Here is a 25,739-nt window from a genome sequence, read left to right on the forward strand (position 1 = left end):
AGATGAATTGATTTGAACAGGTGAAGTTACCGGAGATGGCACACAGTAAGACGACCTAAATTGGAACAAATGTAGCTATTTAAGTATAGGCACTCTATGAGACAAACTCGGGACATATATAGCAACCCGAGGTAGCATATGGTAAGATGACCTAACTTGGAACAAATGTAGTTACCCGAGTATAGGCGCCCGGTGAGATGAATTGACGTTGAACAAGTGTAGTTATCCTAAATAGCACATGGTAAGACGACCCAACTTGGAGCAGATGCAACTATCCGAGTAGGTGCCCAGTGAGATGAGTTAACTTGGAGCAGATGTGATAATCGCGTGGTAAGACTACCCAGCTCGGGGGCGAACAGTGTAAAAGTTCATCGTCTGGCCAAATTCGAGCTTGGGTTACCCCAACAAGATTTATAACGTCGTAACCTTTGGATGACTCTTGAAAAGAAATGAGTTGAAGATGTCCAAAAAATGATGGACATGTTAAGTTAAAGTGGTAAACAGCTGGCTAACTAGGAAGGTATCGATCGTCAAAAGGTTAGCCTATTTGTTAAGAACTAATTTCGTTTATACGATTTTTCCCACTCAAGTTAGAAAGGTCATATCAGGTTAATCATGCTATGTTTAGGGTGTAAAGTTAGGTCAGCTCAATTGACAAAGCATTTGTGCATACACTCATACACTATAGGTAAAACCTTTTGATTCCAAAATAATGAACCTCTTAGGATTATCTAAGTCTCAAGACGCTGAATAAATATCAGCAAATAAGCATTAAATAAGTTCAAAAACTAAAATTAAGTAGTAAATACAGTCCATAAAAAGTTTAAATTAAGAATTCTTCCCCTAGCTTTCCATCAACTACTTTCTTGCCAAGATCCAGCTCCAAGAAGTCTACCATAAGGTCAGTTACCTTAGAAAACTCTTCTTCTTTACACGTTGTATCTTTTTCCAAACTTTCAATCTCATTGAAAAGTTTGCCTTTTTCTTCGGCCCAGACAAGTTATCTTGGGTCTTGTTGGCCAACGCCATGCCCTAACGATTAACTTCAGCTCAGAGGCATTCAATTTCTTGATGAAGTTCAATATTCTCTTTAACCCTTTGGTCTTCAACTCTTTTTCAATTCTTCGCCTTGACGTTGACTAGGCAAGGCAAGGCAAATGCTTGGACGAGGAGTTTCTTGGTGTCGTGAAGGAGGCAATCTTAGTCATGAGCCATCTCTAACTTTATCTTTGTCAGGAAAGAAGCATGACTCACCATGCGCTGGAATGTCGAAGTTGGGATCCCATAAGCTTTTGCTTTGTGAACATTTTTCCTCGCGCTCCTGGATAGTTATAACCTCCCGATTAGGAGCTCTGCTATCCGAGTGTGAGTGCTTGATAGGAGAAGCTGCATTTAATCCCTTTCTCTTAAAGACAAGGCCCGAAGTGGTGTGCTCGTCTTGATCGGATTGGACTTGAGCGACGTCAATTGAATTTTTCCTCTTTTGTAACAAAAAGTCCTTGTTCATGCTCGCAGCTGCCCTCAAGTTGCTAACACACTCGACCAACTCGGTTTTGCGAATATTAGAAAGCATGCTATCTGCAAAAACAAACAAATGTTCATAATTCATGCAATAAGATTTCCTTTCAAGGGTGAGAAAGGAGATATATCGATGTAGCCCTTGAGAGCGTCAAAGAGGTATTATTTGTTCAAAAATGTTGGCGTGTCGAAGACAACCTCTAGATTTTCCAAGAATTTGCAAATACCTTACTCCCTTAGGGACAGGTCTTCCAAGCGTCGAACACTCTAGAAACGAGGATTGGGTTTCCAAGACAAAGGAAAGCCATCCAATAGAGATATATCCCTTGTCGAGGTGCCGACTTTGATGAATCAATTTTTAAAATTTTGTAGGATGACTGGAAGAGGTTAAGCAGACCTCTCCCAGGGGCAGTATTCAAAGAAACCCACAACTGGCAACTAGAATGTTTGAGTTTGAAGAAATAGAGGAAGACTTCTACAGTCGGCAAAATGCCGAGCTGGGAACAAAAAATTATGAAACCTTGGATGAACGCGCATCTATTTGGATGTAGTTGGGCGGGTGTCACGTTCAACTTGGTTAACAACTCTTTCTCAAAGATTGACAAGGGAAGGCGAAGTAGAACCTTGGTGAAAAATGTAGCTTAGAAAAAGAAAAATGGTCCATTGGGATCCGATGATTCATCACAACATATAGGCTCCCATTCCCTACACTCTACTACTTTCACTAAACTCTCTTGCTTTTTGCTTAAACCCCTCGATTCTCTAAGCTCTCTAATTTTTAAATGAGTAATAAAGATAGAGGTTTATCTAAGCACTTCCTTTTTAGCCCAGGGATAAGCAGAACTATAATCCATCTTCGAAGATAACTAAGACATAAACAAAGATAGAATGCGAACGTAGTTCAAGGCAAAGCACATACAGAATGAGCCGAATCGACGTATACTAAGGTGCATTATTGAAATCAATGAAAAAGTGATAGTCACCAAATGAAGTTAAACGGATAAATGATACCTGGTTTTCCCATGGAAGACGGTGATGTGAGGTGGCGCGACAAAGGGAGGAAAGTTCTTGTATGTGCAAAGAAAGAAACAGAGAATGATGAGTTGAAAGAGGAAAAGTGTTATGTATGGAAAAACTGAAGATGAAAGGCAGGATTTCCCCATCGTTGATGTGTGTGCCATGTGTATGTACCATAGTTATTTTGGTGAGATGCCTTTCCAAAAGACACTTTAGAAATCGTGTCCCAGCTACCCTCTGTGAGAAATGTCATGTCAGTCGTTGGTACAAGTAAGCCTCTTCACCTCTTCAACTCAGCTTGTGCCTAGGGGGCAGTGTACTGGTCGGACATGCTCGGGACCTCGACCCGAGCACTTAAACGTGATAACTCGACTGCTCAGGCCCATTTGTAAAATACCTAACTCGGCTTGGGATAAAAGATAGGCACATTGATGTGTCGTGAGGTAGGATAGACAATTGGGAGTCCACATTGAAGAGATAATTAAAGAAAAAGTGACATAAAGAATAACCGAATTAGTTAAATGTATATATATTTTCGATGTAAATAAAAACTGTTAGGGATAATGTTGCATGTACTCGTAAAATAATGGCATATATTAACAAAATATTCTCGCTTTATGAAACTGTTGAAGGAAAGTCTACGAAAACTATAAAAATGGCTTAAAACCCTGAGCAAAGGTAAGTTTTGTTGGGAACTCTATACTGAGACATCTTTTCTATTCAAATATTCATAGTTTGAATGCTCTCATTGACTTAATCGTTAGAGTGTAATCAACACGTGGAGCTCCCCTCGTTTTAGAGTACTAAGCGTCTCGTAACAACAACAACAAGTAAAGAAGCCAGTCCGGAGTCCACCAACAAATGCATAATAATATACAACAATTATATGCAATATCACAAAATACTATCATCAAAGGTGAGGAGAGAAGCCAAGGCAAGGTGGATCAAGTTCTTTCCGAAAGTGTTATGGTCTTAACACACGATAGTGTTGGAATTATAGGCCTTTAAACAAGGGCGGGGGGGTGAATTGTTTAATGAAAGATTTTCTAAAATTCTAGGCAAGAATGAATATTAATGCAAAATCACAGAAGAAGCAATCAGATAAGCCAATCAACAAAACGGTTTTAATTTGATTCCAGAAAATCAATCGATTGTTTATACGAATCAATCGATTGTTTTTATTAGCACTTTGAAAAATCACAGATCAAACAGTTTTATAAGTAGTGGGAGATAGAGAGATTGAACACAAGGATTATACTGGTTCACTCTTAACCTGAGCTACATCCAGTCCTCAGAAACCCCTGGGTATTTCACTAAGCAATCAAATACAGATTACACAACACAATCACCAAAGAGGTGATCTTGAACCCTTCAAGAACACTCACCTTCTTTGAAACACAACCACTACAGGTCAGAACACCCTCTGACTATAGACACCAGTTCCTTTCACTTTTACAAAATGAATTAAAGAACAACAAAGAATAGGAAGGATCACACCTGATACAAAAATGAATACAACAGATCTTACTCCACTCTTAACCAATGCAAAACTTTTAACCATCTTGCAATCTTTGGAAAATCTCTTTGATCTTTTGAAATTTGATCTCTCTCATTAATTAGAGATTCAAAATCCAGTTATATAGCCTTAAAAATAGTTGTTTCAGACTATCAATCAGGGGCCAAAACATATTTGAAATAAGCAAAAACAATTTTAAGAGATTTAACCAATTATGTTATGTTTTCAAAAAAATCAATCGATTGAAAATGCGAATCAATCGATTGAAATGGCTTTGACTTTGAAGTCAACCAATTTCAGCTATTTCAAATCCTTTCCAAAAGTACTAAGTGTAAAACAACCGATTGAAACGAAAATCAACAGGTTCTTTTTCACTTACTTTAAAAAACACTTTTTCTTTAAAGAACGTGATTGATTTAGTTTTGGATCAAGTTAAGAGTGGATTGAAAAATTCTAATATACCCATAACCCATGCCCATAAGCAATAACCTAGTCTTCAAGCAATCTTCATGGATTTGGAGATATCAAAGATTCAAGTTCAACAATCTCTCCCTAATTGATGAAGACAAATCCCTAGTTTGCTTGGGATGTTCTATTTGAATTTGACAATACCTACAAAACACAAAATTTGCAAATACCAAAGGTAATCCTTTTCAGATTTCATCAGCACCAAAGAACCACTTTTCACTTAGTGATTTCCACAAGGAAAAAGAACAAAATCAGTGTGAAAAGATAGTTAAAGAGAGGTGCAAATCATAATATTATGCAGCAGAGGTTTATGCAACAATTTTAATCAAAGTGAGAAGCATATAAATCAAGATAAAGAAGAAATAAGCACACAATACAAACAGACAAACCACATAAACTTTTCTCCTTATTTGTCTTCACAAATAGACTCAAAGGAGAGATAAAAAAAAAATATTTAAAATAGAGTTTGAGTCAAGAATTCCTAACTCGTTTCTGAAAAAGAAGAACGTGTCCTTTGACAAAGGTTTAGTGAAAAAATCTCCCAGTTGCCTTTCAATTGCAATGAACTTCACCTCACAGTCTCCATTACTCACATGATCTCTTATGAAATGGTGTCGGATCTCAATATGTTTTGTCATAAAGTGCTGAACTTGATTTTTTGTGAAATAGATGACACTTGTGTTGTCACACAGTAGGGGTACTTTGCTGACTTTTAATCCAAAGTCTTCAAGTTGTTGTTTAATCCACAAAATTTGAGCACAACAGTTTCCTGCAACAATGTATTCTACTTCGGCAATGGAAAGTGCTACATAGGCTTGCTTCTTGTTATGGCAAGAGATAAGGCTGGAGCCAAGTAGATGGAAAATTCCATTTGTGCTTTTCCTATCCAGTTTGCATCCTGCAAAATTCGAATTAGAGTATCCAAGTAAATGTACAGGTGAATGAGAGGGATACCATAACCTAATAATGAATGTGCCTTTTTGATACTTCGGAATTCTTTTGGCAGCTTTAAGGTGTGATTCTTTCGGATTGGACTAGAATCTAGCACAAAGGCATACTGCAAACATAATATATGGTTTGTTGGCTGTAAGGTAGAGTAAAGAGCCAATCAAACCCCTATATTTGGATTGATCTACTGCAATTCCAGTTGCATCAGCATCCATGTAACAGCTTGTGGACATTGATGTAGTTGCCTCTTTACACTGCTCCATTTCAAACTTGTTGAGGATTTCCTTGCAATACTTGGATTGACTTAGAAAGATGTCATCCTTTGATTGTTGTTCCTACATTCCCTAGAAGAACGACAACTCTCCCATCATTGGCATTTCAAATTCTTCCTACATAGCTACCACAAATTCTTTACACAAGCTATCATTAGTAACACCAAAAATAATGTCATTAACATATATTTGGACTAAAATAATGGCAGAATTTGATTTTTTGATAAAGAGAGTTTTTTCAACTTTCCCTCTTTCATAGTCATGAGACAAGAGAAAGTTACTTAACCTCTCATACCACTGCCTTGGAGCTTGCTTAAGACCATACAAGGCCTTTTTCAGCTTGTATACATGTTTGGGATGTTGATGATCTACAAACCCGGGTGGTTGTGAGACAAAGACCTCTTTAATGATAAATCCGTTAAGGAAGGCACTCTTCACATCCATTTAGAACAATTTGAACCCGCTCATGCAAGCAAAGGATAACAGCAACCTTACAGCATCCAATCTGGCTATAGGTGCAAAGGTCTCGTGATAGTCTATCCCTTCTTCCTAATTGTACCCTTTTGCAACAAGTCTTGCTTTGTTCTTTGTTATTACCCCTTATTCATCTACCTTGTTTCTTAACACCCACTTGGTTCCAATGATGTTCATTTGATCTTTTTTGGGAACCAGGAGACACACATCATTCCTGATAAATTGGTTTAGCTCCTTATCCATAGCAGTAGTCCAATTCTCATCCTTGAGAGCTTCATCAACTGATTTGGGTTCAACTTGAGTGATGAAGGTCGTGTGTCTGCAGTAGTTTGCTATGGTTCTTCATGTAGAAACTCCCTTATGAATTTGCTCAATTATGTTTTCCACAAAGAGGTCTCTTGGAATCCTCCATTCCTTGGGTAGCTCTTCCTGTTATAGAATATCAATCGATTGATTCTACGAATCAATCGGTAATTTTTATTGACAAGTTTCCATATTCTTTAGAAAGATGTTATGTTCATCTTCTTTTGCACAATTCCTCTAGGAACTTTGTTCTGCAAGGTTAGTTTCATCAAACACAACATGTGTAGATTCCTCTACAGTCATGAGTCTTTTATTATAAATCCTATTAGCATGACTAGATAAAGAGTAACCAAGAAAAATACAATTGTCTGTTTTCTCATCAAATTTTCCAAGATTTTATTTACCATTATTCAGAATATAACACTTACATCCAAATACCTTTAGATGACCTATATTGGGTTTCCTTCCATTGAGTAGTTCATATGGAGTCTTCTTCAAGATAGGTCTGATGAGAACCCGATTCATCACATAGCACGCAATACTTACAGCATCTGCCTAAAAGTATTTTGGCAAGGATGATTCACTCAATATTGTCCTGGCCAATTCTTCAGCGATCTGTTCTTTTCCTTCCACCCCACCATTCTGCTGAGGTGTTCTTGGAGCAGAGAAATTGTGGAAGATACCAAGTTATTCATAAAAAGAGTTGAACCTTTCATTCTGGAATTCTCCTCCATGATCACTGTAGATAGCACATATGTTGTTGCAATATGTATTCTGCAACCTCTTAGCTAGCTTCTTGAATGTAAAGAAGGAATTGCTTTTTGACTCCAGAAACAGTGTCCATGTGAACCCTTTATCACACAGTTGGATTATACTGGAAAGATTATGCTTGAGTCCTTCCACATGTAGAACATCATGAATCAAGAAGTTGTTTTCATTTCCTATAGTGTCTTTCCCAAGAATGTTCCTTTGTTGTTATCCCCATAGGTAACATGACCTTCTTGTTTGAGGATGATGTTGACAAACTTGGATATATCTCATGTCATGTGTTTGGAACAACCATTGTCCAAGTACCACATATGATTACTTTTCATCAAGGAATCCTGCAAAAGACAACCTAACAAATTTGGGTCCATAGAGGTTAACTTGATTATTAGGAACCTTAGGATTCTTAGGAACCCATTTTAAAATACCCCTGGGAACATCGAATTTTACAGAACCTGACTGATTGACCCTTTCTCATACAGTAGAAGCAAGAAACAACCGGTTGTTTTGACTTTTCAATTGGTTATTTTTCTCCTATGGTTGAAAATGGTTTTGAAAAGCCACTGTTGTTCCTCTGTGGATTAAAACCAAGTCTAAATTTTCCAGAAACACAGTTTTGAGATGAAAGTACAGTCTCAAAGTTTGATTTTCCTTTAGAAATTTTATCCATAATTTTCACAAGATACAAAACTTTATTTTGAAGATATACACAGTTTTCACAAGAAGTAGAATCACACGTGCAAGAAGAATTTTGATAAATCATTTCCAAGTTTTCAAAATCAGTTTTTGAATTGTTTAATTCTTCTTCCAAGATTTTGACTCTGTTTTCCAACCAGTTGTTTTTACTTTTCAACTGATTGTTCAAAAGGGTCAACCTACAAGTTTCTTCATGAGTCTCCTTAAAAGCCTCAAGAAGTTTATAATAATTTTCATCATTAATGGAAGAGTTTGTACTTACACTGCTTGATGTAGATTTTGCCTTTGTCATCAGACACAGATTGGGTTTTGTAACTTTTGAAGATGAACCAGAAGAAGATGTCATTATCTTGCCAAACAGTTCCACTTGAACCTTCATGAGTGCTTTCAAGAGTGTCTCACATGTCCTTCGCTGAAACACACTTTGAAACTCTAAGAAACTCATTAGAATCAAGAGCAGATATTATGACATTTTTAGCAATGCAATCAAGTTTAACCTTTTTACTTTCGCTCTTAGTCCATTTGGACCAAGGTTTTCAGAAGAAACTTTATCTTTTCCACACATAGGCATAAAAGAGTCATTTGTGATAGCATCCCATATTTTTCTATCAATAGATTCAAAAAAAAATTTCATTCTCATTTTCCAGAGTTGATAGTTTCACAACAGAACAGAGGTGGTCTATTTACAGAAGCACCTTCCCCAAAAGTAGTTTGTTAGCAATGAAAAAAAGGGTTGAATCAAAACTTGAGTAACTTTCAAGAACCTACCTTTGATACCAATTGTTGGAATTATACACCTTTAAACAAGAGGGGGTGAATTGTTTAATGAAAGATTTTCGAAAATTCTAGGCAAGAATGAATATTAATGCAGAATCACAAAAGAAGCAATCAGATAAGCCAATCAAAAAACTGTTTTAATTTGATTCCAGAAAATCAATCAATTGTTTATACGAATCAATTGATTGTATTTATCAGCACTTTGAAAAATCATAGATCAAACAGTTTTATAAGCAGTGAGAGATAGAGAGATTGAACACACAAGGATTATATTGGTTCACTCTTAACCTGAGTTACATCCAGTCCCCAGAAACACCTAGGTATTTCACTAAGAAATCAAATACAAATTACACAACACAAGCACCAAAGAGGTGATCTTGAACCCTTCAAGAACACTCACCCTTTTTGAAACATAACCACTACAGGTCAGAACATACTCTATAATCTGATCTCTCTACATAAACTCACCCTTTGGAAAATCTCTTTGAACTTTTATAATCTGATCTCTCTCATTAATTAGATATTTAAAAACCAATTATATAGCCTTAAAAATAGTCGTTTCAGACTATCAGTCAAGGGATAAAACAAATTTAAAATAAGCAAAAACAGTTTTAACAAATTTAACCAATTTTGTTATGTTTTCAAAAAATCAATCGATTGAAAGTGCGAATCAATCGATTGAAATGGCTTTGGTTGTGAAGTCAGCCAATTTCATCTATTTCAAATCCTTTCCAAAACTACCAAGTGTAAAACAACCGATTAAAACGAAAAATCAACAGGTTGTTTTTCTCTTACTTTGAAAAACAATTTTTCTTTAAAGAACATGATTGAAGTAGTTTTGGATCAAGTTAAGAGTGGATTGACAAATTCTAATCTACCCAGAATCCATGACTACAAGCGAAAACCTAGTTTTCAAGCAATCTTCATGGATTTGGAGACATCAAAGCTTCAAGTTCAACAAAGAGAACAGTCAAGAACAAAAGAGACTGTTTTCATCCTGATCTACGGTAGTGACACGGTGTTACCCATCGAGGTAAAGTTACCTTCGAGAAGGATTTAGGATTTCTCGGAAAAAGGGGCAAGGGAAGGAATACTATTTCACTAAGATATAAACAAGAAATTAAGAAACAAAGCTAAAGTGCGAGAAATGACACTGAAGAGGAGGACAGAGGCAAAATACTTGAGTAGGGTAGAATCAATGGAATTCAGAGAGAAAGAGATGGTATTGAGGAAGTCGGGGGAAGCAAACATGGAAAGTAAACTGGCGCCAAAATGGATCGGACCTTATTGGATCAGGGAGGTAGTCAGAAAAGGGGCATATCGGCTAAAGATGGAAGGGTCCATATAGCAAGAAAATGGAACGTATACAATTTATGATTCTGTTACATCTAGTAACACATTCTAGTACTAGTTATTTTAAGCAACTTATATGCTTTTTTATTTTTTGGATTGATACAGTCCACTTTGGTTTTGGTTTATAAAGGAAGTTATTCAGGTTTTTTGATTATTTTTCAAATTTCAGTTTTGAATTTGTCTACAATGAAAAATCATGGAAGGGTCCTAACCCTCCCTGGTGTCGAGCATAACCTCAGTCCACTATATGAAGAAACAATCTTGGAAGGGTTTTAACCCTCCATGGTTCTGAGCATAACCTCAGTCCACTATATGAAGAAAAAACCATGAAACCCTCCATGGTGTCGAGCATAACCTCGGTCCACTATATGAAGAAAACCCCATGAAAGGGTTCTAACCCTCCACGATGCCGAGCATAACCGCAGACCACTATATGAAGACAAAACCATGGAAGGGTCCTAACCCTCCATGGTGTCGAGCATAACCTTGATCCATTAATGAAGAAAAAACCATGGAATGGTCCTAACCCTCCATGGTGTCGAGCATAACCTCGGTCCACTATATGAAAAAAAAAAATGGAATGGTCCTAACCCAAAATTCGTGCGGAGCATAACCTTGATCCACTATATGAAGGAAAAAAAAAACCATGTAAGGGTGTCCTAAAACTCCATGGTGTCGAGCAAAAACTAGGTGCACTATATGAAGAAAAAACCATGGAAGATTCCTAACACTCCTTGGTGCCAAGCATAACCGCAGTCCACTATATGAAGAAAAAAAACCATGGAAGGGTCCTAACCCTCCATGGTGTCGAGCATAACCTTGTTGAAAAAAGGTGCTTCGATGTCTCCAAATCCAAGTGGAATGCATGAATATCCTTACTTCTGGTTGTGTGTGTGTGTCTAAAAGTAGTTGAATTTTTTAATCCACTCCTTGTGATGATCCAAGGTCAAATGAATCTTAATCCTTTTGAAAAATATATGTTTTCTAAAGAAAGTGAAAATTGAACCTATTAAAATGTTGATTCAACCGGTTGTTTTACACTTAGTGGAATTTGTAAAGGATTTGAAAAGCTTGACTTTGTTTGACTTTGCTATCAATCCAATTCAACCAATTGATTTGTGATTTCAATCAATTTATTTTTGAAAACCTTAACAGAATTTTGTTAAGTTGTTTTAATCTGTTTTAAATGATTCAAAATGTTTTTGTTTCTTGAATTAAATGCTTTGACCATCTGATTGGAGTTTAAATAAGTTGTTTTATGCTCTTGGTCATTAACTAAGCAAGAGAGCTTAATCAAAAACAGTTTTTCATGATTTTAAAGTGCTTTTTGATCATTTTCAAGTGTGGAATAGGATTCTATATATTCTCTATACTTTAATCTTTGATTGTACATAGGTGTAATCTATTCCTTTCTTATTTTTTTATCACTGTAATTATGTCTGACCTGGTGTAATGCAGTTTCAAAGGTTGTTCTGAAAACTGTGTGTTGTTTGCCAAAGGTGGTGTTTGTTCTTGAAGGGTTCAAGATCACCACTTTGGTGTGTTGTTTGTAATCAAGGTTTGATTACTTAGTGAATTCTCAGTGGTTTCAGAGAACTAGATGTAGCTCTTGGTAAAGAATGAACGAGTATAAACATTTTGTGTTAATCTCTCTATCCTTACTCTCTTTAAAACTACTTAAGTTTTGATTTTATAAACTGCAGGTATAAACAACTGGTTGTTTCACAAAAACAACAGTTTTATATTTTGCAATCAAACTAAAAACATTTTTCTATTGGATGAACTAATTTCTAATTGATTGATTCTTCATTGTCTTTCAATCTACCTTCAATATTTGCAAAAATTTGTCATAAAAAATTCAACCCCCCCCCCCCTCTTATTTAAGGCCTATATTTCTAACAATTGGCATCAATAGTTGAGTTCTTGAAAGTCATTCAAGTTTTCAATCCTTAAAACCTTATTCATGGCCACAAAACTACCCTTTGGGAAGGATGCTTAAGTAAACATGCCACTTCTGTTTTGTGGTCTGAATTATCAATTTTGGAAGGTCAGAATGAAAATCTTTGTGGAATCAATTGATAAAGGAATCTGGGATGCCATTGTAAATGGCCCTTTTGTTCCAAAATTTTAAAAAGATGATGTTTTCATAGAAAAACCTTGGTCCCAATGCAGTGAGTCTGAAAGCAAAAGAGCTCAATTTGATTGTATTGCTAAAAACATCACCACATATGCTCTATGATCCTGCCTGTTGACCAAAACGTAGGAGCTTGCCTCGTCACAGGATCGACTTGCGCACCGCTTCAAACGTCCGTCCCTCTCCAAGATCCACTTCAAGAACCTGCAAAAGAACAGAGCGGCGCCGCTGCGGCTGATCGCCCTCCAACGCCCAAGTCAGTAGCCGAACCACCAAATACTAAGAGAACAAGAACCGTGCAAATTCTCTCTCACAGTGTGCTCTAGAACTCGCAGGCGTAAAGAGTATAATCTGAACGTGCGTACCTCAGAAAGTTCGTTGAGAACTCTTATATACCTGGTCATTTTCTCTCTCCTGGCAGTTACAGACTTGGACACGTGGCTCGCATCTAGTCGTACACGTGCCTTCATCTGGAGCCTCCTTGACTTGGGCGCTGCTTCTACTCTTGTTTTGCTAAGTTACCTATGCATGGTACTGCCCAATACATAGCAAACTTGGGAGTGCGATCTCTACTGGAACTGGCGAGTTAGGGTGTCTTCGTACACCTTCCCTGTGGTCTCGTCGGCCGCCTTCATAATCTGCACCACCTTCATCTCTGGCGATGTGCTTTCTCTAGCGATCTCCAGTCATTAGGTCGCCTGAGTGTACATTTGGCGACTTCATCTCTAACCTGGTGATCGCCGGTTCTGGTATGCTGGAGATCGGAACACGCCAACTTAATAACTGGCGACTTCACGAACCCCCCGACTTCCTTCCCTTCTGCCAACCTGGCGCCTTGTCAACACGCCTATACTGTAGCTGGATGCCACGTCATCACCTCCGACTACCAGGGCGGTACACTCTAAATTCTGATGAGTTTTTCAGGGTCTCACAATGTGCTTCAGCAAAAGAGATGTGGGATATTCTTGAAGTTACACATGAAGGAACCATTGATGTGAAGAGTGCAAGAAAGCATGCTCTAATTCAGAAGTATGAGATTTTTAGAATGCTCAAAGGGGAGACCATTAGTGATGTACAAAAGAGATTCACGCACATTGTAAACCATCTCATCAGTCTTGGCAAGATCTTGAAAGGGAGGAACTTAGCATCAAGATCCTCAAATACTTGGACAGATCTTGGCAGCCTAAAGTCACTATTATCTCTGCATCCAAGGATTTGACTACCTTGACTACAACCTTCTTGTTTGATAAGCTTAGGGAACAAGAACTTGAGATGAACAGGCTGAATGATCAAGAGCATGAAGAGAAGCATGTGAGGAGCATTGCTTTGAAAGCTATTGGTCATAGAGATGGTTAAGAATCAAGTGAGGACAGTGATGGAGAAACTTTTAACTTGCTTACCTGAAAATTCAACAAGTTCTTGAAGAAAAACAGCAACAAAAACCAATCATCAAATAGGTATAACAGTAAGAAACTCAATGATTTTAATTCTAACAATTATACATGTTTTGGATGTGGTAAATTGGGTCATATCAAAGTTGATTGTCCCAACAATGAAAGCAAGGAGAGGGGAGCAAGCAAGAAATTTGAGAAGAAGGGAAAAGCTAAAAGAGCCTACATTGCTTGGCAAGATAATCACGTATCTTCATCTAGCTCATTGTCAAATGGAGATGAAGAGGAAAATTTGTGCTTGATGGCAAAGGGAGAGTCAGAAACAAGTAGTGTAAGTTCCAACACCTTAATAAAGTTTGAAAATTATAGTCAACTTTTTTATGCTTTTAAAGAGACTCATGAAGAAGCTAATAAGTTGTCCCTTTTGAATAACCGGTTGAAAGGCAAGAATAATTGGTTGGAAAATAGAGTCAAGACATTGGAAGAAGAGCTGAACAATTCAAAAAAATGATTTTGAAAATCTGGAAATGATTTACACAAACTCTTCTTGCAATTGTGACTCTAACTTTTTTGAAAATTGTGAATCACTTCAAAAGAAGGTTCACTATGTTGTAAAAACTGTGGATAAGTTTTCAAAAGGCCAATCAAACTTTGAAACTATTTTTGCATCTCCAAAATGTGTTTTTGGCAAAGCTGGATTGGGTTTTAGTCCACACAGCGAGAAAAGATCAGTTACAAAACCATTTTCAACCTTCTTTGAAAAACAACCGGTTGTTTCATGTTTTTACTGTATGAAAAAGGGTAACTCTATTAGATTCTGCAGAGTTAGGAAACTTTCTGTTCCAAGAAGTGTTTTGAAATGGGTTCCTAAGAATTCTAAGGTTCCTAATGATCCAGTTAATGCCCATGGACCCAAATTTACTAGGGGACCAAATCTTATCTCTTGAATCTTTCTTGTAGGTACTCATGAAAGCCAAGAATCATAGTAGTGTGAAGAATGAAGCCTCAAGGGAAAAGATCTGAAGTAAAATCTTATGTCAGCAGTTCTTAATTGCACTGAGAAGGATTTCTTGAAAGTCAATTGACATTCTTGGCTCATGCATAGTGGTTGATTAAATCAAAAGAATACCTAATTTTTTTATTTATTTCTTAATTTGTGTGTGTGCCTCATATTTCACGAAACAACCGATTGTTTTACCATTGGCAACTTTGTATTAAAGCTATTTTGAATTTTTGTGCATCAATACAACTGTTTCTTTTCATTCAAAATTTTTATAGGTCAAATTTACATTAATTGTGACTTTGAATACGATCTTATTAGAATATATTCTGGTCATAAAGGAATATATTCCATGATTTCTTGGAAATTTAAGTGCCTTTTATGGATGGTCAAATCTGGACTGGTGTTGTCATTGATATGTCTTTTTGGGGCTGACGTATGGCATATTCCCACTGCAACAGATTCTTTTTCTATTGAAAAACAACCCACTAAATGTCAATGTATCTTCATTGCTTTTTCTCCTTAAATACATGTGCTAGTTCAACTGAGTTTTTTCACAAGATCAACCCATTGTTTTCCTCTGTTACGTTTGTTGAATCTGCGGAGTTCTCTTCTTTCTTTGAAAATTCACCTCGGCCTCATGGACTCAACACCTCCCTCATCAAAAAGGATGAAGAGCCCTATTGTACTTTGTTGTTGTGGTTTCTGGTGTTGTACTCTACTTCCATACTCTATGGTTTCTTATGCTAATGCTATATCTGTGATATATCTCTGATTTGCACCTTAATTAACCACTGTTTTCACATTGTTTTTCTGGTTTTTCTACTTGAAAAGCTTAAGCAGAAAATTGGTCTTTGTATGCTTGTTAAAACTGGGTTATCCTACTGCTATGTATGCCTTGTATATGCACAATTTATGGTTTGCAAGATCTATCAAATTCAAAAACGACAACACAAGAAAACCAAGGATTTGTCTTCATCAAATAGGGGGAGATTTTTGAACAAGGTGCTTTAATGTCTCCAAATCCAAGTGGAATGCACGAAGATCCTTGCTGCTGGTTGTGTGTGTGTGTCTAGAAGTAGTTGAATTTTTTAATTCACTCATTGTGATGATCCAAGGTCAAATGAATCTTAATCCTTTTGAAAACTATATGTTTTCTAAAGAAAGTGGAAATTCAACCTGTTGAAATGTCGATTCAACCGGTTGTTTTACACTTAGTGGATTTTGAAAAGGATTTGAAAAGCTTGACTTTGTCTGACTTTGTTGTCACGCCAATTCAACCAATTGATTCGTGATTTCAATCAATTGATTTTCTGAAAACCTTAACATAATTTTGTTTAGTTGATTCAATCTATTTTAAATGATTCAACATGTTTTTGGTTCTTGAATTAAATGCTTTGGCCATCTAATTGGAGTTTAAATAAGTTGTTTTACGCTCTTGGTCATTAAAGCAAGAGAGTTTCATCAAAATCAGTTTTTCAAGATTTCAAAGTGTTTAGGATTTACTTTAATATTTGATTGTACCCTGGTGTATTCTATTCCTTTCTTTCTTGATAACTGTAATTCTGTGTGACTTGGTGTTGTGCAATTTCAGAGGTTTTCTTGAAAACTATGTATTGTATGCCAAAGGTGGTGTGTGTTCTTGAAGGGTTCAAGATCACCACTTTGGTGTGTTGTTTGTAATCAAGGTTTGATTACTTAGTGAATTCTCAGTGGTTTCTGAGGACTGGATGTAGCTCTTTGTAAAGAGTGAACCAGTATAAACATTTTTGTGTTAATCTTTCTATTCTTACTCTCTTTAAAACTGTTGGTATAAACAACCGGTTGTTTCGCAAAAACAACAGGTTGATTTTATGCAACTAAAAATAGTTTTCTAATTGGCTAAACTAATTTCTAATTGATTGATTCTTCATTGTCTTTCAATCTACCTTCAATATTTATGAAAATCTTTCATAAACAATTCACCCCCCTCTTCTTTAAGGCCTATATTTCTAACAAACCTCGGTCCACTATATGAAGAAAAAACCATGGAAGGGTCCTAACCCTCCATAGTGTCGAGCATAACCTCGATCCACTATATGAAAAAAAAAATCATGGAAGGGTCCTAACCCTCCATGGTGTCGAGCATAACCTCGGTCTACTATATAAAAAAAAAATGCATCAAGGTACGACCGTTACAAATCCTTTTATTATGAGTAATCCTTATTTTTGGTATGCACTCCACCATAGTAGTTGCAAGTCTCGGGTTAAGGAATCTATGAAAATGCTAAATGCTATAACTAAGCACAATCGATTTCATATACAGATCATATTTGGTGGTTTAGCTTCCAAGTCCGTTGTTAAGAGTTAATACCATTAGTGTTTTAGGAAAATACAAAGAAAAAACGACAATAACAAGGTATCGAGGGATGTTTAGGTGATTACCAAAATAGACATTACAACTAAATAAATAATGCAAAGCCAAAATAGATATTATAACAAAACAAATAGTGCAAGTGTTTAGAATAGACTACATGTGCATATTACAAATTAAACTTTTAAGTTTTTGCAAAAGATAGGACATCGAGCTATATGTCACTCCTCATCAACGATTTTCCCACAACGCTTTTGAATGGGTTAAAGAGTGAGGTATCCACATCAGATTGCGCCACCTTAAACTGCTTAATGGCCCTATTAAAACCTTCGACGAAGGATTTGGAAATCTCATCTTTGGCGGTCTCCAACGCTGCATCCTAGGTTGCGATTTTATTTTTAAGCATGTTTTTGGTCAATTCCCAGGCCCGATTGGCGGCTTGACACTCCTCCCTGTGGCGAGCGTAATCTTCAATAGTCCTCTGAAGTTTGCCGAGAGCATCGTCTCAGTCTTGTGCCAGTTCTACGAGTTTGCTTTCCAGTTGGGTGTATTTGAAGTTGGCAGCCTCGAGTTCTTTCTTAACCCTTTGAACTTATTCAACATCTAGCTGAATCTGTTTCTGCACCATATGGTCGATAGTGGAAAGAATCTCTAACCATGATAACTTCTGACTCTCCAGCAGTGAGGCGTTGTCACCATTTTTGCAAGAGCGGGATACCGACGAACCTTGATGGTGTGAAGAGTTTTCTTCCAAGTCAATAGGTTCAGCTTGGGGGCAAGTTCCGGTAGGACGTTTTTTTTTCATAGGCATGGTCGTCATATTTTCAGAATCTGCGTTGGTTGGAGCAATGTTAGGTTTCGCCTGAGAACCCCTGGTGCGGCGGGACATCTCTGTCTTAGTTAAAAGCACGGTGTTCTCTAATAGCAAGGCATGTAGTAAGACATTAAGGAAAGCAGGAGGAAAACAATAACGCGGTAAAGATATGTACCAATGTAGTGTTAACACGAGAGAGAATGAGTGGAGGCATAGAGAGATAAAAGAGTAAAATATTCATATATTCACTTATGTGTAAACTGATACAAAGGTTTGAAATATATAGGCAAAGATACACTTGGAGACTAACTGAAACTAACTTAAGTAATTTGCTTAACATCCCCGTAAACTTATGATGGCTTTTTTCATAACCATAAGTTTAGGACGCACTGAAGTAAAACTGAGACCAGAAATAGGCTTTGTGAACACATCAACAAGTTGAAAATGAGCAGGTATATGAATGAGAGAGACATGCTTCTGTTGTACATGGTCACGGACAAAGTGAATGTCTATTTCAAAGTGCTTGGACCTCGAGTGCATGACAGGGTTAGCTGAAAGTAGAACCGCTCCAAGGTTATCAAAGTAAATTTTGGGCATGGTACAGGAGATATGGAGTTCAGTTAATAAAGATTGAAGCCATATAATATCAGCCAGAACAGTAGCAATTCCGCGATACTCTGTTTCAGTTCTGCTTTGGGAAACAACTTTTTATTTATGAGAAGACCATGAGACAAGATTAGAGCCAAAATACATGCAGTATCCTGTTGTAGACTTTCTGTCATCTATATCACTAGCCCAGTCTGAGTAACAGAAGCCCTGGATTGTATTATTGGTGTTGTGTTTGATAAGAAGCCGTAGGATCCGTTTAACTGCCTTCCAATGATGCTCTTGAGGACTGTGCATGAACTGAGAGACTTTATTCACAGAAAAGGTGAGTTCTGGACGAGTGATGAGCACATATTGAAGAGCACCCACTGTGGATCTGAATAAAGAGGGATCCGAAAAGGATGCAGAAGCATTTTGTGAAAGCTTTAAGTTGGTAACCATAGGGGTAGGTTGTGCATGGGACTCAAGCATTTGCGTTCGTTGAAGAAGGCTTTGAACATAGTGACGCTGTGATAAGTACAAAGATCCATCTTGGAAGGTGGAGACATCAATACCAAGGAAGTGATGTAGATGGCCCAAGTCCTTTAGAGAAAAAGCAGAACTAAGAGTGGAAATAAGAGCAATAATATTTGTCCCGACCGGTCCTCGGGTAGACCCAAAGGCTGACCTCAGACATTGTGCACCGATGCTCGGTGATGGAAAGGGGATACAAGGTGGACCCCAGACGCACTCACCAGGGGATTGGTCAGTCTTTGGGCGTTGATATTTTAAACCCGATGTTGGAGATCGATATCGGACCTCGCCGTAGAGGGAGAAGATCGGACATCGGTCGCCTGGACATTGTAGAAGGCCAGATGAGACAGGCCAAAAGGTTACGATAAGTTAACAGTTAAAGACGTGAGACATGGGAAAATCCTAAGTTGTGGGGGATCCATGCATGTGAGATGTATGACGCATGAAGGCGCAACATCATGGATAATCCTAGGAGGCGTAAGGCCCCAGTAGAATTAGGGTTTCCATGAAAATTGCATGCATGGCACGTGGGTACTTAGGGCACCCGCAAACAGATGGGTCTGGACATTAGGTGCACCAAGTTGGGACCTAGGCAGCCACACTGATTATCCGTTGCACTCCAGTTAAGGGAAGTTCATGTGTCAGATACGCTAAGATTACACAATAGCGGCATAGGGACACTTCCCAAGGAACCCTAGACAGTGGTAACAGAACAGAGGTAAACCCTAGTTTCAACCTATATAAAGGGTGTTAAGAACCCTAGTAAGGTACGCAACTTTTGAGACTAAAGTTATTTGATACACTTTATGTTTTTTGCCCTAATACTGACTTGAGAGTCGGAGTGCAAACGGCCGCTAGGGCGCCCCTTTGTCTTTGGAGGTGAGAGGTCTCTTGATCAAGAAAGCACAATTATCAAGCAAGTTCGGAGGGCCGAAACAGCTATTAGAGTCAACTGGCGAAGGGAGTCAATCGGTCAGAACATTTGGCGCCCACCGTGGGGCCCGTTAAAACAAGGTCTCACCCATAATCACGTGAGGAGTCTTAACTAACAGAATGAGGAGTACGAGACGAGCGGCAGCTAGATCAGAAGAGAGGGCACCCCCCGAAGGGGACATTGTAACCACGCAGCAGGTCCTGGATACGATGCGCACTCTCCAAGCAAAAGTAGCGTCTTCCCGAGCGGACAACACATAATTACGCAGAGTCAACGAGGCATTACGAAGAGGCTTACAACATGTAGGGGAACGCGCGACAAACGAGCGCGCACCGTCGATACCGCTTAGGGCACGTCCCATGTCGTTCTCGCGAGCAAACATGAATGTTGTATTACCAACAACATCTCTGGGTCCAAAGGTCTCCTTCACAGGAGTAGAAAACCCGGAGGCCCACCTTACAGCATTCCATACCCAGATGATGCTCACCGAAGGATCTGATGTCGTCTATTGCAAGATGTTGATGAGCACCCTATCCGGCGCGGCACTAGAATGGTTCATCAGCCTCCCCGACGGACACATTACTAGTTTCGATCAGTTTGCCACACTGTTTAGGGAACAGTACCTTGTCAACAAGGCCCCCACCCGACTTTCCTACGACATCTTTAACGTCAAGCAGTACCAGGGGGAATTCATGAAAGATTATCTGGACAGATTTGCGATTCAGGTGGTCCGCTTGAAGCCCACCGATGAGGCCATTATAGTCTAGCCTTTGTCAAGGGAATGCTACCTGGGCCCTTCAGCGAATCGTTGCTAATGGTCTACCCGAGGACGTTCACAGAGATCTGACGCTGAGCGTTAACACACATTGTCGCAGATGATCGCGTAACACAGAAGCAAGGCTACGTGGCCCCTATTCGGCCACGGGCAACCACCCGACCTCCGCCTATGAGAGTCCACGAAGCAACAGCAGAAAAGAAGGGGGCGGAGAAACCTTAAGAACGAACCCCAAGGGGCGCGCGCACGAGACGGGATCCTCCCCCAAAGCATAATTTCCGGGTGGAGCTTAAGGAGTTAATCGCCATCCCTAACATAGCGGCAAGACTGAAGGTACCAGTGAAGACCGATAGAAAGATGGGGCCCAACAAGAACGCCTGGTGTGAATTCCATCAAGCGAATGGCCACCATATACGAAACTGCCTAGCCTTGGCACATCAATTAGACGAGTTAGTGAAGAGCGGATTCCTGAAGGACTACTTGCAAGAAGAAACGGACGGTCAGACATTGGTGGCAACGGGAGTGGATCAAGGGCACGAGGTACCTATTCATGGAGAGGTAAACACCATCTCAGGAGGTTTCCCAAGAGAAGAATGTGCCTCCCAGGTGGCGGCGGAGGCGCGACAGAAAGATTTCGCTCCTGACGTCGACCTTGTTTTCACGCGAGCCGACCTCTTAGATGTCGTACCTCACGACAATGACCCGGTAGTAATCTCCCTAATCACCGTCAGGAAGAGGGTACACCACATCCTCGTAGATCAAGGAAGTTCGGCCAATGTTATGTTCTTGACAACCTTCAACCGTCTACGGTTATCCATGGACCAGTTAAAACCCTCCGCTAGACGTTTGTATGGCTTCGCGGGAAATGAAGTAGAAGTCCATGGGTACATCGAGCTAAGTACCACATTCACAGACAACCTGTCTTTGTGGACTACTAAAATTAGGTACCTTGTTGTCGACGTGCCCTCGGCTTAAAACATACTACTGGGAAAACCAGCTTTGAACAAGCTGGGGGCAGTTCCCTCCGCAAGACACATGAAAGTGAAGTTACCCTCCCTTGAGGGGGGAGTAATCACCATCGCTTCCGATCAGGGAGAAGCTAAGAAGTGTTACGAAAACAGTTTGCAGACAAAGGGAGGGGTATTCTCTGTCACGTCCAGATCACCAAGGGAAGACGGAATGACCCGAGAAGAGATTGTCCGAGAAAATCGACCCGAGCCTGTCGGAGGTGTGGTAGAAAGGGAGATCGGGGGCAAAGTGTTCAAACTTGGGCAATCCCTAGGCGGAGAGTTGCGAGATCAAATCTCTGAGGTCATAGCGAGGCACATCAACGCCTTTGCATGGTCCGTCGCAGACATGCCTGGCATTGACCCTGATTTCCTATGTCATCACCTCACCATGGACCCCAGCGTCCGGCCTGTCCGCCAAAGAAGATGAAAGTTTAATGAAGAAAAGCGATAGGTCATTTGAGAAGAGACAAAGAAACTATTGAAGGTTGGCCACATCAGGGAAATTCAGTACACTGAATGGTTGGCCAATGTGGTACTAGTGAAGAAAGCAAATGGGAAGTGGAGAATGTGCGTCGACTTCACAGATCTCAACAAGGCCTGCCGGAAGGATTCTTACCCGCTACCCAGTATCGATGCCTTGGTAGACAGCACTTCGGGGTGCAGGTTGCTCAGCTTCCTGGATGCCTTCTCCGGTTAACACCAGATCATGATGCATCCCAGGGACGAGTGTAAGACCGCATTCATGACTGAATCATCCTGCTATTGTTATAGAGCCATGCCTTTTGGGTTGAAGAATGCAGGAGCCACCTACCAAAGGCTGATGGACAAGGTACTAGCACGCATATTGGGACGAAAGGTCCAAGCATATGTGGACGACATGGTGGTCACCACCCAGCAAAAAGAACAACATGCGACCAACTTGGAGGAGTTATTCACTACAATAGCGAAATACAGGTTAAAGTTAAACCTGGAGAAGTGCGTGTTTGGAGTAGAGGCAGGGAAATTCCTCGGTTTCTTGCTCACCGAACGAGGGATCGAGGCGAACCCTGAGAACTGTGCTGCCATAATAAATATGAGAAGCTCGGTCTCGGTAAAAGAAGTGCAACAATTGACAGGACGTATGGCCGCTCTGTCTAGGTTCGTGTCGGCAGGAGCGAACAAGGGTTACCCTTATTTCCAGTGTTTGAGAAGAAACAGTAGGTTCATCTGGACCCATGAATGTGAGGAGGCTTTCGAAAATTTGAAGAAGTACCTAGCCAGCCCTCCGGTATTGTGCAAGCCAGAGTTAGGTACCCCACTCCATTTATACTTTGCAGTTATAGAAAGGGTGATCAGTTCAGTCCTATTACAGGAGCAAGACCAGGTACAGAGGCCAATCTACTTTGTCAGCAAGGTATTGCAGGGACCGGAGGTCAGATATCAGGCCTTAGAAAAGGAAGCCTTAGCAGTGGTATTCTCAGCAAGAAGACTCTGCCACTACTTCCAGAGCTTCATTGTGATAGCGATGACAGACCTTCCAATCCGCAAGGTTTTACAAAAACCAGATGTGGCGGGAAGAATGGCACGATGGGCGGTAGAATTATCTGAGTTTGATAAACGTTATGAACCCAGGGGCCCCATTAAGGACCAGATTTATGCCGACTTTGTAGTGGAACTCTTCTCAGCAGCCACCCATCAAAAAGGGGCAGATTTCAAATGGGTACTCTCGATAGATGGTTCATCGAACCAACAAGGTAGTGGGGCAGGTGTCATTTTGGAAGGCCCGGATGGGTTGCTAATCGAACAGGCCCTCTATTTCGCTTTCAAAGCCAGTAACAACCAAGCGGAGTATGAGGCCCTAATAGCAGGTATGCTGCTAGCAAAGGAAATGGGAGCAAAAGGATTGTTTGCAAAAAGTGATTCTTTGTTAGTTACGGGACAGATCACGGGGGAGTACCAAGCTAAGGATCCTCAAATGGCCGCGTATTTGGAATACGTCCAGGTATTGAAAGAATCATTCGAGGTGTTCAAGTTAGTCTATGTACCCAGAGAGCAAAATGCCCGAGCTGACTTGCTTGCTAAACTCGCCAGTTCGAGCAAGGGGGGACGACAGAGGACGGTGATTCAGGAAACTCTGAAGACACCTCGAACGATCACGGACAAAACGGCAGAGATCCAGCACGTTGGCACCTCGGAAGGAACGAGGAGGAATCATCGATCGTTGACGCAGGAGACAAGGAAGACACCTAGAGTAAGCAGGTACCCAGTTGCTGGAGTAATAATACCACAGGTACACCAGATCGAAGAAGGGGAAACTTGGATGACAACTTACCAGTGTTACTTGGCCGACAGAAGACTCCCAGTAGATACCGCAGAAGCCCGGAAAGTAAAGAAAAATTCAAGCAAGTACACCTTAATCGATGGAAAGTTATTCAGGCACGGGTTCACCCATCCCATACTAGTGTGTGTGGACGGTGAACAATGCACACGCATCATGGCAGAGCAACACGAAGGAATATGCGGTAGCCACATCGGTGGCCGATCTCTTTCGTCAAAAGTCCTCTGTGCAGGTTATTACTGGCCAACCATGAGAGAAGACTGCACAAGATACGCCCAACAATGCAAGCAGTGTCAACAACATGTTGATTGGCACAACGTGCCCCCAGAAGAGTTGAAATCGATATACAGCCCATGGCCATTCCATACGTGGGGAATTGATATTTTGGGCCCTTTTCCCTTGGCAATAAGTCTGATGAAGTACCTCGTGGTTGCCATAGAGTGCTTCACGAAGTGGATCGAAGCCGAACCAGTAGCACAGATCACGGCCCACAAGATCCAGCATTTCGTGTGGAAAAACATAGTGTGTCGTTTCGAGATCCCAAAGAGGTTAGTATCTGATAATGGTACCCAGTTCGCAAGCCAGCAATTGGGTAAGTTATGTACAGAGTTTGGAATAAAACAAGTGTTCGCGTCAGTAGAACACCCCCAGACGAACGGACAGGTCGAGTCGGCCAACCGAGTTCTGCTCAGAGGTCTGAAAAGAAGATTGGACAAAGCCAAAGGGACCTAGACAGAAGAAGTTCCTAGAGTCATGTGGGCCTACCACACTACCCCTCAATCCACAACTAAGGAAACACCATTCAATTTGGTGTATGGTTCAGACGCTATGATCCTAGTGGAAATCCAGGAGAACTCACCGCGTTTCCAGAACTTCGTGGTCAAAGAATCGAACGAAGAAAGAAAGGTGAACTTGGACCTACTGAACGAAGTGAGGGAAGAAGCAAAGATCAAGGCTGAAGCCTTGAAAATGAGGGTGGAGTACAAGTACGGCTCCAAGCTGAGACCTCGACAATTCCAGGTCGCCGACCTGGTGATGAGGAAGGCTCACCCGTACTAGTTAGAAAACAAGTTATCCCCCAAGTGGATCGGTCCTTTCCGAATAACGGAGGCCCTCGAAAACGGGGCGTATAGACTCGAGAAATTAGAAGGTGGCGCGATTCCTCGCACTTGGAATGCGACCAACTTAAAGTTTTACTTTAGTTAAATTTATAGGGACACTCTTTTTCCCGTGAAAGGGTTTTTTATTGAGGTCACCCGAATAAAGGTTATTCAGTTAAAGTACATTGCGAAATAAAAGAACCACTCCCGTGTAGTGATAAAGTAAAGAGCGGAAGAAATATGGTCTCCCGAGTAGACCTACCTCTTACCTAAGTTCACCAAGTCCGAGAATAATACGGTTCGCAGAAATAAAAGAACCTCTCCCTTGTAGTGATAAAGTAAAGAACGGAAGCAATATGGTCTCCCGAGTAGACCCCCCTCTTACGTTAGTTCACCAATTCCGAGAATAATACGGTTCGCAGAAATAAAAGAGCCTCTCCTTTGTAGTCATAAAGTAAAGAGCGGAAACAATATGGTCTCCCGAGTAGACCTCCCTCTTACGTAAGTTCACCAAGTCCGAGAATAATACGGTTCGCAGAAATAAAAGAACCACTCCCTTGTAGTGATAAAGTAAAGAGCGGAAGCAATATGGTCTGCCGAGTAGACCTCCCTCTTACGTAAGTTCACCATGTCCGAGAATAGTACGGTTCGTGAAAATAAATAAAACTCTCCCATGTGGTGGTAG

At 40.1% G+C, this 25,739-nt stretch overlaps 2 protein-coding genes across 2 annotated transcripts; both read left to right on the top strand.

Moving 5' to 3' along the window:
- Positions 1–20,984: 20,984 nt before the first annotated feature.
- LOC137815850 (uncharacterized) lies at positions 20,985–21,602 on the top strand. The gene has a single exon (XM_068618962.1). It carries the CDS (start codon positions 20,985–20,987, stop codon positions 21,600–21,602), a length of 618 nt encoding a protein of 205 aa, XP_068475063.1.
- Positions 21,603–22,379: 777 nt separating this feature from the next.
- On the top strand, positions 22,380–25,013 carry LOC137815851 (uncharacterized). The gene is made up of 2 exons (XM_068618963.1): positions 22,380–24,546; positions 24,778–25,013. Exons 1-2 carry the CDS (start codon positions 22,380–22,382, stop codon positions 25,011–25,013), a joined length of 2,403 nt encoding a protein of 800 aa, XP_068475064.1.
- Positions 25,014–25,739: the final 726 nt, after the last annotated feature.

Source organism: Phaseolus vulgaris, chromosome 1, assembly GCF_000499845.2.
Source record: "Phaseolus vulgaris cultivar G19833 chromosome 1, P. vulgaris v2.0, whole genome shotgun sequence".
Lineage (NCBI taxonomy): Eukaryota > Viridiplantae > Streptophyta > Magnoliopsida > Fabales > Fabaceae > Phaseolus > Phaseolus vulgaris.